General features: G+C 69.8%; 1 protein-coding gene across 3 annotated transcripts; it reads right to left on the bottom strand.

The window, feature by feature from the left end:
- Window positions 1-204: 204 nt before the first annotated feature.
- On the bottom strand, window positions 205-10,976 carry THRA (thyroid hormone receptor alpha). 3 transcript variants are annotated; one of them, XM_090125265.1, is made up of 10 exons: window positions 10,844-10,976; window positions 6,293-6,347; window positions 5,420-5,626; window positions 4,436-4,497; window positions 3,174-3,274; window positions 2,954-3,101; window positions 2,308-2,513; window positions 1,624-1,770; window positions 1,057-1,315; window positions 205-507 (listed from the first exon to the last, which is right to left on the bottom strand). In XM_090125265.1, the coding sequence occupies exons 3-10, from the start codon at window positions 5,470-5,472 to the stop codon at window positions 257-259; spliced, it is 1,227 nt and encodes a 408-aa protein (XP_089981391.1). In that variant the 5' UTR covers window positions 5,473-5,626; window positions 6,293-6,347; window positions 10,844-10,976; the 3' UTR covers window positions 205-256. The 3 variants fall into 3 exon arrangements, with proteins under 3 accessions (XP_089981391.1, XP_031456559.1, XP_089981393.1); XM_031600699.2 differs by lacking the exon at window positions 6,293-6,347 and having other exon boundaries at window positions 10,844-10,930; XM_090125267.1 differs by lacking the exons at window positions 6,293-6,347; window positions 10,844-10,976 and having other exon boundaries at window positions 5,420-6,226.
- Window positions 10,977-12,622: the final 1,646 nt, after the last annotated feature.

Below are 12,622 nucleotides of genomic sequence, written 5' to 3'. Positions count from 1 at the left end.
CCGGCAACGTCCGGGGGAGGGGGGGGGGGGGGACACGCGGGGGCGAGCGGCGGCGCTGATCCCCCCCCTCCATTATCGCCCCCCCCCCCTCTTTTTGCCGTGACCCCCCCACCCCGTGCAGCACCGCCGCCCTCGGGGGGCAGAGAACGAAATATCGGGGTGTGGGGGGGGGGCGGGAAGGGGGGGGCTGCACACAGCGTGGGGTTTTGGGAGGGGGCTGGGGGACGAGGGGTGCGCGGCGGTGGGGGGGGGGGCCCTACACCTCCTGGTCCTCGAAGACCTCGAGGAAGAGGGGGGGGAAGAGCTCGGTGGGGCACTCCACCTTCATGTGCAGGAAGCGGCTGGCGTGGCACGCGCCGATCATGCGCAGGTCCGTCACCTTCATCAGCAGCTTGGGCCAGAAGTGGGGAATGTTGTGTTTGCGGTAGTTGATGTAGTGCTCGAAAGCCAGCAGGTAAGTCTCCTGGCACTTCTCAATCTTATCCACGCAGATCAGCCCCGTCCGGTCTGCAGGGGAGGTGAAAAAAGGGGGTTCAAGGGGTGTCCGACCCGTGGGCAGCCCCAAAAGATGTGGGGTGAAGGATTGGTGGGTGTGGGGTGCGTACGAGGTGTCTGCCTGCTGCTCCCCACCCAGGTGCCCCCAAAATGCTCAGGTCTGGGCACTGGGGTGCCCACACTGCGCCCCCAAACACTCTGGGCGTTGGGGGGGGCATCTCCTGTGCCCCCCAATGCTGGGGCTACAGATATCAAAGTGCCCACCCCGTGTGCCTCCAAACACTGGGACCTTGGGTATCAGGGTGCCCACCTCACGTGCCCCAAATGCTGGGGCTCTGAGTATTGGGGCCCCCACCCCATGTGCCCCCAAATGCTGGGGCTCTGAGCATTGGGGCCCCCACCCCATGTGCCCCCAAATGCTGGGGCTCTGAGTATTGGGGTGCCCACCCCTGCACCCCCAATAGCTGCAGCTCTGTGGAGCAGGGTGTGCACCTCATTCATGTCCAACGCTGGGGGGCTCCTGACCCCCCACCCCCCCCCCAGCCCACGGTGGGCGCTGACCTGAGGACATGAGCAGCACGGCCTGCAGCAGGGCCACCTCGGTGTCGTCCAGGTTGAAGGCAGACAGCGACTTGCCGAGGTCGAAGATGGCATCAGACACGACCCCCAGCCCTCCGTTTTTCAGCTGCTCGCGTTTGACGGCCATTTCCCCGCTCAGCGTCAGCGTTTCGCTCTCGGGGTCGTAGCGCACGGCCGCTCGCAGCGACATGATCTCCATGCAGCAGCCCTTCAGCAGGATGATCTGATCCTCGCACGGCAGCTGTGGGGCACAACGTCAGCAGGGCTGCGGGACCCCCCCCACAGCCCCATATCCCACATCCCATAACCGCCCACAGCGCTGTGAGTGGGGCTGCGGGACTCCCCCGTGTCCCCATATCCCATATCCCTCCCCACAGTGCTATGAGTGCCCCCCCAGAACCCCACACCCCACACCCCACATCCCCCCTCACAGCACTGCCATCAGAACTGCAGGACCCCCCCCAACCCATACCGCCTATCCCCCCATAGCTGTGTCGCTGGGGCTGTGGGACCCCCACACCCAATGCCCCCCCCTCACCCCCCCATTACCTCCGAGAACATGGGCAGTTTTTTGGCAAAGTCGACCACGCGGGTGATGGCCGGTGTGATGATTTTTGTAAACTCGCTGAACGCCTCCAGGTCCACTTTGTCCCCGTCAGGCATGGAGGCCATGGGCGACTGGCCGATGTCTTCGGGCTGGGGGCAGGGGGCACAAGGGGTGGATGGGAGGGGCAGAATGGCTGGCACCACTCCCACTCCCTGGGTTCACGGGGGAAACTGAGGCAGGGCAGCACGGGATGGCAGCCAGGAGGGGGAGCAGCGCGCACGGGGACAGGGAAGGGCCACCCTGCAGGCACAGCTGTCCCCTTCGGTCACCGCTCACCCCGAACCCTCCCCGGGGGTGACACGCTCAAGGACACACAGTGACAGTGACACCCCCAGGCCCACGATCCCGGTGCCAGATGGGGACAGAGTGTGGCCACCATGCCTGCGCTGAGCGTGCCAGGGCAGCCGGAGCTGGATGGGGACGGCGTGTGGCACCAGTGTGCACAGTGAGCGCAGCAGCGTGCGCACAACGGGCACACCAGTCTGTGCACAACGGGCACACCAGTCTGTGCACAACAGGCACACCAGTCTGTGCACAACGGGCACACCAGTCTGTGCACAATGGGCACACCACTGGTGCTCAGCTTGCAGTACGGGGGCAGGTGCAGGGCCCCACGTTGCCCTCACCAGGAATTTCCTCTTCTGCTTCCAGTGGCTGCCCTGCGCGTTGGTGCTGCGGTGCGCCTCGGTCACCACGTGGATCAGCTCCCACTCCTCTGCGCTGGGGCTGGGTCGGTGCTGCAGAGATTTGATCATCTCCTCCTTGCGCCGCCGCTCCCGGTTCTCCTCGATCAGCTTCCTCTTGGCTACGCGCTTCGAGTCGTCCAGCACCACTGCGGGGTGGCAATCAGCACAACCCCACATCCCAGCACTGCCGGGTGCCCCAAACTGCCCCACAGCTGCACCAGGCACCCCGACCCGCCCCACGGTGTGCACAAGTCAGGTCCTCCCCAACCGCTCCCACAGCTCCAAAAGGATCCCCCAAAACACCCCATGGCTGTGCTGGGCACCCTGATCTTCTCTATGCCTACACAAGGCACCCCGACCTGCCCCATCGCGTGCACGTATCCCATGCACCCCAACTGCATCTGCAAAAGGGTCCCCAAAACCCTATGTGTGTACACACTGGGTGCTCCCCAGCTCCTCAGGCTGCCCCACAGCACCGCCAGCTGTGCCGGGCACCCAACCTGGTCCTGCAGAGACACCAGGCACCCTGCTCACCCCATACCGGGCTCCCACAGTGCCCTACAGCTGAGGTTGTGACCCCACTCACAGTCCATGGCCATGCCCACAGAGATGCACTTCTTGAAGCGGCACAGCTGGCACTGGTTGCGGGTGATCTTGTCGATGACGCAGCACCCATCATACTTGCAGGAGTAGGTGGGGTGCAGGTTCTTCTGGATGGTCCGACGGAAAAAGCCCTGGGGTGGGGGGTCACGGTGAGACCCCCGACGTTGCTGCCCCCTCCCCCCCCCTGCAGCCCCCCCCCTCACCTTGCAGCCCTCGCAGGTGATGCAGCGGTAGTGGTAGCCGGTGGCTTTGTCCCCGCACACCACACACTGTTCATCTTTGTCCAGGTAGCTAGGGATGTACCCTGGGGGGGGAAAAGTCAGAGCCCCCCTCCAAGCTTCAGCTTCCCCTCTGCCCAGAGCCCGACTGCTGCCCCCACCCCTCCGCAGGCCCCCATAAAAGACGTGGGGTGCAGGGGCCCCAGGGGTGCCAGGAAGGAAGTGGGGTGGGGGGACCCAGCAGGGATGCTCCGGCAGTTTAAGAGTTAACAGCTGGGGGGCTCCGTGCCCCCCGCAGCAATAAAGCGCCCATTCTCCAGGGCCGGCTGTGGGGGGGGGGGGCATCCCCTGGGCACACAATGGCCCCACTGTCCGCTATTGTCCGGGGTCCCCCGGCCTTGGGGCCGCCCCCTCAGCACCGACCTCACGGGGAAACTGAGGCATGGAGCACCTGCACAGGGACCCCCACCGCCCCCCATTAGTTCCAGGGACCCCCCCACACTGCAGGGGGAGGGGCACACACAGACAGGGAGGGGGAGGGCTGGCACCCCCCTTCCCCTCCCCCCCTGGATCCCGCCGGCGCCAGCCGCTCCCCGCTGGGGAATGGGGCAGGGCTGGTGCCCAGCCCAGGGGTCAGTGCCCGCCCGGGGCCCCCTTATCTCCCCCCCCACTGCACTGCTGGGCCCAACAGTGCCAGCGGGGGGGGCAGCACACAGCGGGGCACTGGGGACCCCCAAGGATTCACCAGGAACACGGGGTGTGCGGGGACCCCTGGGGACCCAACGGGGGATACGGGGTGCTGGGGACCCTCGGAGGCCCATAATGGACATGGGGTGTGTAGGGACCCCGGGCACCCAGCAGGGATGCAGGAGGGACCTTGGGGGCACATAAGAAACGTGGGGTGTAGAAGACCCCTGGGGAATCAGCAGGGATGCGGGAGGAACCCTTGGGGACATGGGTTGCAGGGGACAATGGGGTGCCAGCAGGGACATTGGGCAGAGGGAACACTGCGGTCCCGAGGGTGCACAGGGACCCTGGGGTGCTGGGAGGGACACGAGGTGCCTGTAGGACCCAGGGGACCCTGCATGGATGAGTGGCACCTGGGGGTGGAGGGGCTGGGGGTGCTGAGCAGCCCCAGCAGGGATGTGGGTGCATGGGGACCCCAGGGTGCTGAGGGGCGCAGTGGGGTGGCATGGGGGTCCCAGTGGTGATGTGGGGTTACCAGAGGGGACGGGGGGCTCCCATACCTGACATGCTGCTCTTCACCAAACATTGGCTGCTCTTTCTTTTGCGCTTGCCATCCAGCCACCTGGGGGGGGGCACAGCGTGACTCGGGGTCCCCACACCTTCCTTGCACCCCACCAGTGCCTCCCACCCCTGGGGGGTCCCAGGGGGCTGACGCCACACGTGGAAACCGCGACGCAGCCTTGTGGGTGACGTGGGGACTCCAGGGAACCCCAATGTGGGGCACGGCATTGCCTTAAGGGGGGGGGCTGTGGATGGGTGGGTGGGGGAAGTGAGTGGGGGAGGGGCGGGGAAGGGTGGGGGAGGGGCTCTCATTTACAGTCAAAGACAAAATGTCCTTTTGGCTCACGGGGAAGTGACATCAGCGGGCTCAGCCAATAGGCGGCGGTGGGGGTCTGCGCCTCAACCCCCCCCCCTGCACACGCGCATGGGCAGAGAGGGGACCCAGCGCCACGGGGATGGCACCCAGTGGGGGGTGGGGGCAGCACCCAGGGGTGCCCCAGTACCCCCGAATGGGGCAGCAGGGCTGGGTGCTGTTGGGGGGGACAAGCGCCAGCCCAAGGTGACCCCAGGCCTGGCCCCCCCCAGGGCACGTGAGCTGCCGCTGCGCTCCCAAAATAGCCCCGGGTGCTGGCAGGGCCGGTGGGGGGCCCAGGCTGGGGGGGCCGTGAGGGGGGGGCTGAGGATAGGTGTGCATGGAGCGTGGGCACGTGTGGGGGGACAAGGGGTGATTGGGGGGCACAGGGACACGGGGGATGCAGGCAAGGGACGGGGATGGAGGGAATGGGGGGGACACGGGCGGCACAGGACACGGGGGGGCTGCAGGGACACCGAATGCACGGGGACACAAAGGGATATGTGGGGCAGTGGGGCACGGAGGGCACGGGGACACGCGGGGACACGGGCGTGGGGGTGTGCGGGGACACGGAGTGCCATGCATGGCACAGAGAGCGGCGCTGTGGGGACGCAGCCCAGCAGGGCCTCACCGGGTGTCCTCTGGCTCCGACAGCGGGTCCAGGGTGCTGGGCTTCTGTTCCATTCACCGCAATTCCATCAAGGAGCGCCCAGCACCGGCCGAGTGGGCTCCGCCACCGGTGCCACGCGCTGGGGGGCCACGGCGGGGGGGGGCTACGACGCGCGCCCCATGGCGCCCACCTCAGTGCTGGGCTCCCTGCAGCATCCCGGGGGGGGGCCTGCACAGATAGAGCACGCTGAGCCCACACGGTGCACACAATGGTGTGCAAAGGTGGAGAGGGGCGTGCAAGGCCGCGTGGAGCTTGGAACAGCGTGCAATGGGTGTGCAGGGCTGGGTGGGAGAGCACTGGGTGTGCAGGAGAGTGTGCAACAGCATGCAGCGGTGTGCAGAGTGCAGGGCTGTGGGACTGCATGCAGTGTGCAACGGTGTGCAAGGCTGGGTGAGTGCACAGCGTGTGCGAGGCTGTGTGGAGCACGCAGCGACACGCACGGTGCAGCGTGCATGGGTGTGCAAAGCGAAGTGGAGCGTGCAACAGCGTGCAACGGTGTGCAGAGCATGTGGAGCTGGGTGGGAGCAAAAGGGACGTGCAAAAACACGTGGAGCGAGCAGAGGCTTGCAGGGTGCATGCAGCAGGGCTGGGTGGGAGCACAGAGGTGTGCAGGAGCGCGCAGGGCTGTGCAAGAGCGTTGGGTGGGGAGGAGCGTGCAGGGTGTGCAAGAGAATGCACAAGTGTGCAGCGCCGTGCAAGAGCCCACAGCACACGGCGTGCAGGAGCGTGCACAACGAGAGCACAGCACTGGGGGCAGGTGTGTGCACGGGGAGGGCTGGGGGGGCTGCCGGGGCCTCCTCTGAGCACCGAGCGGGTGTTGGAGGGGGGACTTACAGGGGTGGGGGGCGCCGGGGGCTGCTGGGCACTGCTTCCTCCTCGAGCAATCCTGCTGCAAAGAGATGGCACCGTGGGGCCGGGGGGGGGGCGGCACCCCCACGCTGCCCCCAACCACGGCCGGGAGCAGCAGCTCACACCGCCCCGCCACCCCCAGCGCACAGCCCAGCGCCCGCATCGCCCCAGCGACACCGGGGGGGCCTCGGCTCGGAGCGAGCCCCCCCCGACCCGCCCCGTTTGGGGGGTGTGCGGCGGTGGGGGCCCCCCACCCGCTCCCGGTGGGCGCCGTGCCCGGCCCTGGGGCTGCAGCGCGGTGCGGGGCCGGGCAGAAAGTAGGTCACGTTTGTCTTGGCGGCGGCAGGAATTCCTCCGGCGGATTTCGAGCGCGGCGGCGGTGCAGCCGACCCGACCCCCCCCCCGGACCCCCCCGGTTCCTCTCCATCTGGGGAACCCAACCGCGCCGCCGACAGATCGAGGGATGCTGCGCCCGTGGGTGCGCGGTGCCGCCCTTCGCGGCGCTGGGGGCGCCCGGGGGGGTCGGGATGGCAGTGACCCCCCCACGGCACGGCGCGAGGTTTGGGGCCGCGGCTCCAGGCCGGGCTTTGGGGCCGTCCGCGGGCGGTACCTACGGAGCGCGGCCGGGGGCTGCAGCAAATGTTTGTTCCATATGGGAACGCCGCGCCGACACTTCCAAGTATAGGCACTGGCCGAGCGCCAGCGCTGCGCGGCCCCGTGGGCACGGCCCTCCCCACCCCCGCCCCGGGACCCCCCCGGAGCGCGCAGAGCCCCGACCCGCCGGGTGCGCGCAGCGCTGCCCCCGACCCACCGCCCTCTGCCTCCGCTTCCCCTCCGGGCGGCGGGCGGAGAGGTCACGGCAGCGCGCACGGCTCGGCGCTCGGTGCCGCCCAGTGCCCCCGTGACCCCCCCGGGACGGTGCTCGGTGGCACCCAGCGCCCGGGTGAGGCCGCCTGCGCTCGAGGAATCGCCGAGAGACAGACAGACAGACAGACAGACAGCAGCCACCCAGACGGAAGGACGGACGGACGGGAGGCGGCTCCCGCGGGACACGTGCACCGAGCGCGTCGGGTCTCAGCCCCACGAAAACGCCGCGCCTCCACCCCGCGGGCCTCGATGGGGGGCTGAGAGGGGGGGCGGCGACACAGCCCTGGGCGCAGCGCCCAAAGGTGGGGGCCCCCGCCCGCGCCCCTCGGCCCAGCCTCACACCTGGGCGCGATTCTGCTGAGTCGGGCGGTTGCGTGCGCTGCAAAACAACTGGGGGCAAAGTCCGGGCGTGGGGAGGCACAGGGAGCACGGCCCCCCCCGCACCCCCTGCCCACGGCACAGTGTGGCCACGGACCCCCCATACAGGGACAGCCCTCACTGTGACCACATCACTGCCACCCGCCTACAGGATGCCCTGCAGGGCCCCGGCGGTGTCCCCATCCCTGGCACAGATGGGCGCGGGGGTCCCGCTGCCCCCTCCCCCGGCCAGCTGCTATCTGGGTCAGGGAGGTGAGGGCCTAAGCGCTTTAGCCGGGTGCCAATTAGTGTGATTAGCACGGTGGGGGGGGGCAGGGCGACGGGCAGACGGCGGTGGGCACCGTGGCCACATCCCACTGCATGGGTGCAGGCACGGTGACATGGCCCTGCCCGCGGTGACACCGTGCCACGTGCCACAGTGCCATGCCAGCCAAACCGAGCGGCAGCGTCAGGCAGGACCGTGCCACGGCAAACTCAGCAGCACCAACACACGCCAGTGTCCACGTGCACGGCTGCGCCCGGTGCCACACGCGTGTCCCTGCCCGGTGCCACCCTGTCACCCTGTGGGTGCTCGGTGGCCGTGCCGCGTGCCGGCAGGCTGCAGGAATCCCCGGCACGCGCAGCAGCTGGGCAGCCCCGATTGGGGGATGCCATGGGGCTGACATCAGGGGCACCCGGGACCCACTGCTGCATCCCCTCCCCTCGGCCTGGGGTCAGGGCCGAGCTGTGATGGCTGAGCACAGCAGCAGGGGTTGTGCGGCCGCCGCCGAGCGACGACGGGTGGCCCTGGGGACAGCGACCTGCCTGCAGCATCCTTGCACCTCCAGCGTGCCCTGCACGGGATGGAGGTCACAGCCACAAACCCCATGGTGCACCAGCCCAGCTCTGCACCCCCGTGCCTCAATTTCCCCATCCTGTGCCACACACTGGGGTCTGCTCAGCAGCACCAGGCTGAGCCCTGCACTGCTCCACACCACACAGCAGCACGGCAGGTGCCAGCACCATGTGTATACGATGCCCAACGGTGACCACGGCTGCACGGGATGTGATGAGTGCCACGGCCTCAGCCCACGAGATGGCTGCAGGCCCCCAGCTCTGTGGGTGCCCCCGTCCCCAGGGCTGAGCCCTGCGCGTGCCGGGACGCTGGGAGCTATTCTCAGCTCCATGGGGCGGGAGCTTGGCACGGGGCTCGGGACGTTGCTAAATCGGGGAGAGCAGTGGGGGCTCCGGTTTGTGTGTGCTGGGAGGGGACAAACTGTGGGGTCGTGGGTTGGGGGACACTGTGCCATGGGGTGGGCAATGCTGGTGGGACACAGCGGGGGGTGTTGGCATGGGGAGGGGACGGACCTGCAGTGTGCCCAGTGCTGAGGGCTGGGGGTGACACTGAACCATACCCAGTGACACCAAAGCACGCACGGTGACTCCAAACTGTCCTGGTGACACCCAAACCAAACCCAGTGACACCGACCCATGCCCTGTGACATCAAATGGTACCCAGCGATGCCCAAACTGAACCTGGTGACACCAAAACAGACCCGGTGACACCGAGCCGCACCTGGTGACACTCAAACTGCGCCCGGTGATGCTCAGATTGCACACGTTGGTGCCCACACCGTGCCTGGCAATGCACACTGGTGTCCCCCTGTCACTGTGCCACTGACCCCGGTGCAGCCGCTGTGCCCCCACCCACCCGGCCCCACTCTGTGCCTCTGGGGTGTATCTGTGGGTGGGGGCACGGAGGGGTACCGGGCTCCGTCCCGTCCATCTGCGCTGCTCCGGGCTTTGCCGGCGGCCGCCTCTCCTCTCCTTACCCCGGGACAGTGCGTGGCGGGGAGGGGGCGGCTTCCTGGTGCCGAGCCCCCCCCAGGAAGGGCCGGGGCCGTGCGCCCGCCGCCACGCAGCACCCAGCGCCTGTAGGGCCGGGGAGGGGGGGAGGATTGCACCGAGCCCCCCCTGGTGCGCAGCGGACAAACGGGGGGTGCGGGGTTGCGGTGCTACGGGAGGGGGACCGCGCACAGCGCTGCGGGGAGGGGCTGCGCGCTTTGCCCCCCCCCCCCAGCACCGCACACACCGCCCCCCGGGACCCCCCCCCCACTGCAGCGCAGCGCAGCGCACGGGGCGGGGGCTCAGCTCCGGAGCGCACCACCCCCCCCTCAAGACCCCCAGGGTGGGAGGGGTGGCCCCGCGCTGCGTTCACCGAACGGGATCCGTCGGGACCGCATCGCCTCCGCTCCGCGCCCCGCGCAATGCCCGCGCCCCGCACCGGGGTCACGCGGGGTGAGAGCGGCCGTGTCCCCCCCCCCCGGCGCTCGGTCACCGCGGTGTCACCCCGCGCACACGGCTGAAGGTCGGGGGACGCCGCGCGGGGTGACCTTGGCCCGTGCCTCAGTTTCCCCAGCGCTGCCCGCAGCTCCGCGCTCCTCCCCGAGGTCGGGGTTTGGGGAGGGGGGGGGGCAGCAAGAAGCGGCTCTGCCCCCCAACCCCCCCGGTGCGGGAGCGGTGTGCGCGGGGCCGGGCCCGGGGAGGGCAGCCCCCGCCACGCCCCTCCCGCAACCCCGACCGCGGTGTTTCGGAGCACCACCCCCCCCCCCCTTCGAAAAGCAGCGCAAATACACACGCTCGCGCGCACACACACACACACACAAAAAAAAAAAAAAAGGAAAAAAAAAAAAAGAAAAAAGGAAAAAAGCGCTCCGCTTCCAGGGTATGAAAAAAATATATTAAAAAAAAAAAAAGGGGGGGGGGGGGTGGAAATTAAAAAAATCGTCACGGCATTCCTGGCGCCGGCTGCCAAGCGCGGGGCGGGGACGGCCACGGGGCACGGCACGGCACGGCCCCCCCCAGCACGGCCCCGGCCCGGAGCAATGCAGGCCCACGGGCACGGCGCAGCCACGCAGCCGCCGCGGGGGGGGGGGGAAACAGCGCGGGGGGGGCGGCGTGCGGGGCTCCCCCCCCCCCCTCCTTTAGGGCTCCCGGCGGCCCCGCACAGCCCCGCGCTGCAGAGCGGGTGGGGGCGCGGGCAGAGCGCTGAGGGTTCGGTCCGTCCGCCCCCCCCCCTCCGCGGAACGCTCGGATTCTTTTTTTCCTCCGAAATACAAAAATAAGGCACGCAAACCTCCATCCGCATTGCCCCGCATTTCCCCTCCCGGTGCGCGCTCGGTGCGCGCTCCCCCCGCTCCCCTTCCCAGCCGCCCCCCCCCCCCCACCGCTGCACGCCCCGACCCTGCGCTGAGCTCAACGGGGGCCGCGCGGGGGCCCCCCCCGGTAAACATCGGCGCGGCGGGGCCGTACCTGAGCGCGGGGCCGTGCGGGGCGCTGAGCGGGGCCGGGGCGGAGCGCGGAGAGGAGCGGAGCGGAGCGGGGCCGAGCGGGGCGCACGGCAGCGGCGGCGGCGGCGGCCGACGGCTCCTCCAGGCTCCTCCCCCGGCCCCGCCGCGCCGCCCGCCCGCTCCGCCGCGGCCGCAGCCCCCTCCGCCGGCCGCAGCCGCTCCCTGCAGCCCCGCCGCGCCTCTGCGCGCTCCTTGCGCGCTCTTTGCGCCTTCCCTGCGCGCTGCCCCTGCGCGCTCTTGGCGCGCTCCCACCGCTCCCCCGGGCCCCGACGGATGGGGGATGGGGTCCCGTGGGGCGCCCGTGGGGGGCGGGGAGCAGAGAAGGGGCGGCGGGTGACGGGATGGGGACGGTGCCCGCGGGGCGCTGCGCCGCGCGGAGGTCGGGGCCGCGGGGAGCTCACGGCGGTGCCGTGGGGAGCGGTGGCGGCGAACGGGGCAGCGCACGAGCGGGGCTGGGGACGGCGCCCACCCAGATTGGGGTCGGCGACGAAGGACGGCGGGGGACGGAGGCCCAGCGACGGCGCCGTGCTGGGATGGGGACGGTGGACACCGGGAGCCGGGGACGGTGCCGCGGGGAGGGCGGCTGCCCACGGCTGAGGACGGCGCCCGTGGGGACGCAGCGACAGCGCGGGCGGGGGACGCTGCCCAGGCGTAGTGCGGGAGCTGCGCCCGCTGTGCCCCCCCAGACCCCGCCGTGTCCCTCGGGCAGATCCGGCCCTGCTTCACAGCGCAGCGGGGGGCAGCTGAGCCGGGGGGTCACACGGGCCGTATGGGGGTCACTGGGGACGGAGCCGAGGGGCAGCCGAGCTGCAGCCCGCGACCCTCCGGTCCCACCCCACCTCTTTCCCAGCGGCCCCCGCGCTCTGCCCCCACCCCCTCCCGGACTACATTTCCCGTAGTGCTCAGGTTTAAAGGGCCGCTGTCATGGCGGGGTGTCCCCACCCCCCGCCCCCAACGCAGAGGGTCCCCGCTGGATGGGGGCACTCAGGGGATGAGAACGCCGGTGGGGCAGGGACAGCCAAGCCCACGGCAGCCTCCGGGGGTTGCGGGTATTCGGGGGGGAAGGGGGGGATCGGGTGGCTCTTGAGCCACACTGGCACCCAGAGGATGAGGACGTGGAGGGGACAGTGTGGCACCCAGAGGATGGTGGTACCCGAGGGCTGGTGGCACCGATGGTGCAGTGGTACCCAAGGGACAGCAGTGCCCGGGGATGGGGTCCCTTTGGCACAGCCACAAATAGATCCTCCCATTCCCACCCCAGCACCGTTCCCGTGGTGCTGCCCACAGCTCCGTGTCCCTCTGATCCCCACAGTCCCCAGCACCCCATGTCCTCTCTCCCCACGACCACCCTGGTCCCTGTAGCTCTGTGTCCCCCCTCAGTCCCCATGGTCCCCGTGTCTCCCCTGGTTCACACAGTCCCCACAACCCTGTGACCCCTCCTTGTCCCCACAGCCCTGTGTGCCCCCCACCCCCCCGTTCCCCCCAGCCCCCCTCCCTCCCTGCAGCTGGGCCGCCAGCGTGGCAGGGAGGGGTGTCGGTGCCCCCAGCCCCGCCGTGCCGTGCCGTACACTTTATCCTCGGCAAACACAGCGCACCCACAGCCCCCCCGCCACCGCCGTCTGTCTGCGATAAGGCCGGGGCCGGGCTGAGCCGCTGCCCCCCACCCTGGGGGAGTGGTGGGGAAACTGAGGCAGGGCTGGGGGCCGCCTGCGTCCCCCCCATGGGGTGTGCCCGGCTCTGT

Source organism: Phasianus colchicus, chromosome 26 (genome assembly GCF_987193195.1).
Source record: "Phasianus colchicus chromosome 26, bPhaCol1.hap1.1, whole genome shotgun sequence".
Classification (NCBI taxonomy): domain Eukaryota; kingdom Metazoa; phylum Chordata; class Aves; order Galliformes; family Phasianidae; genus Phasianus; species Phasianus colchicus.
This window is presented reverse-complemented; position numbering and strand designations above follow the sequence as displayed.

What these genes read in the sequence shown, in the direction of transcription:
- THRA (XM_090125265.1), bottom strand. Translation starts at nt 5,472, where the DNA reads ATGGAACAGAAGCCCAGCACCCTGGACCCGCTGTCGGAGCCAGAGGAC. An exon ending in GGTGAAGAGCAGCATGTCAG is followed by an intron (nt 3,275 to 4,435) that starts GTATGGGAGCCC and finishes TTCCCCCCCCAG; the next exon opens with GGTACATCCCTAGCTACCTG. An exon ending in TGTGGGCATGGCCATGGACT is followed by an intron (nt 2,514 to 2,953) that starts GTGAGTGGGGTC and finishes GCCACCCCGCAG; the next exon opens with TGGTGCTGGACGACTCGAAG.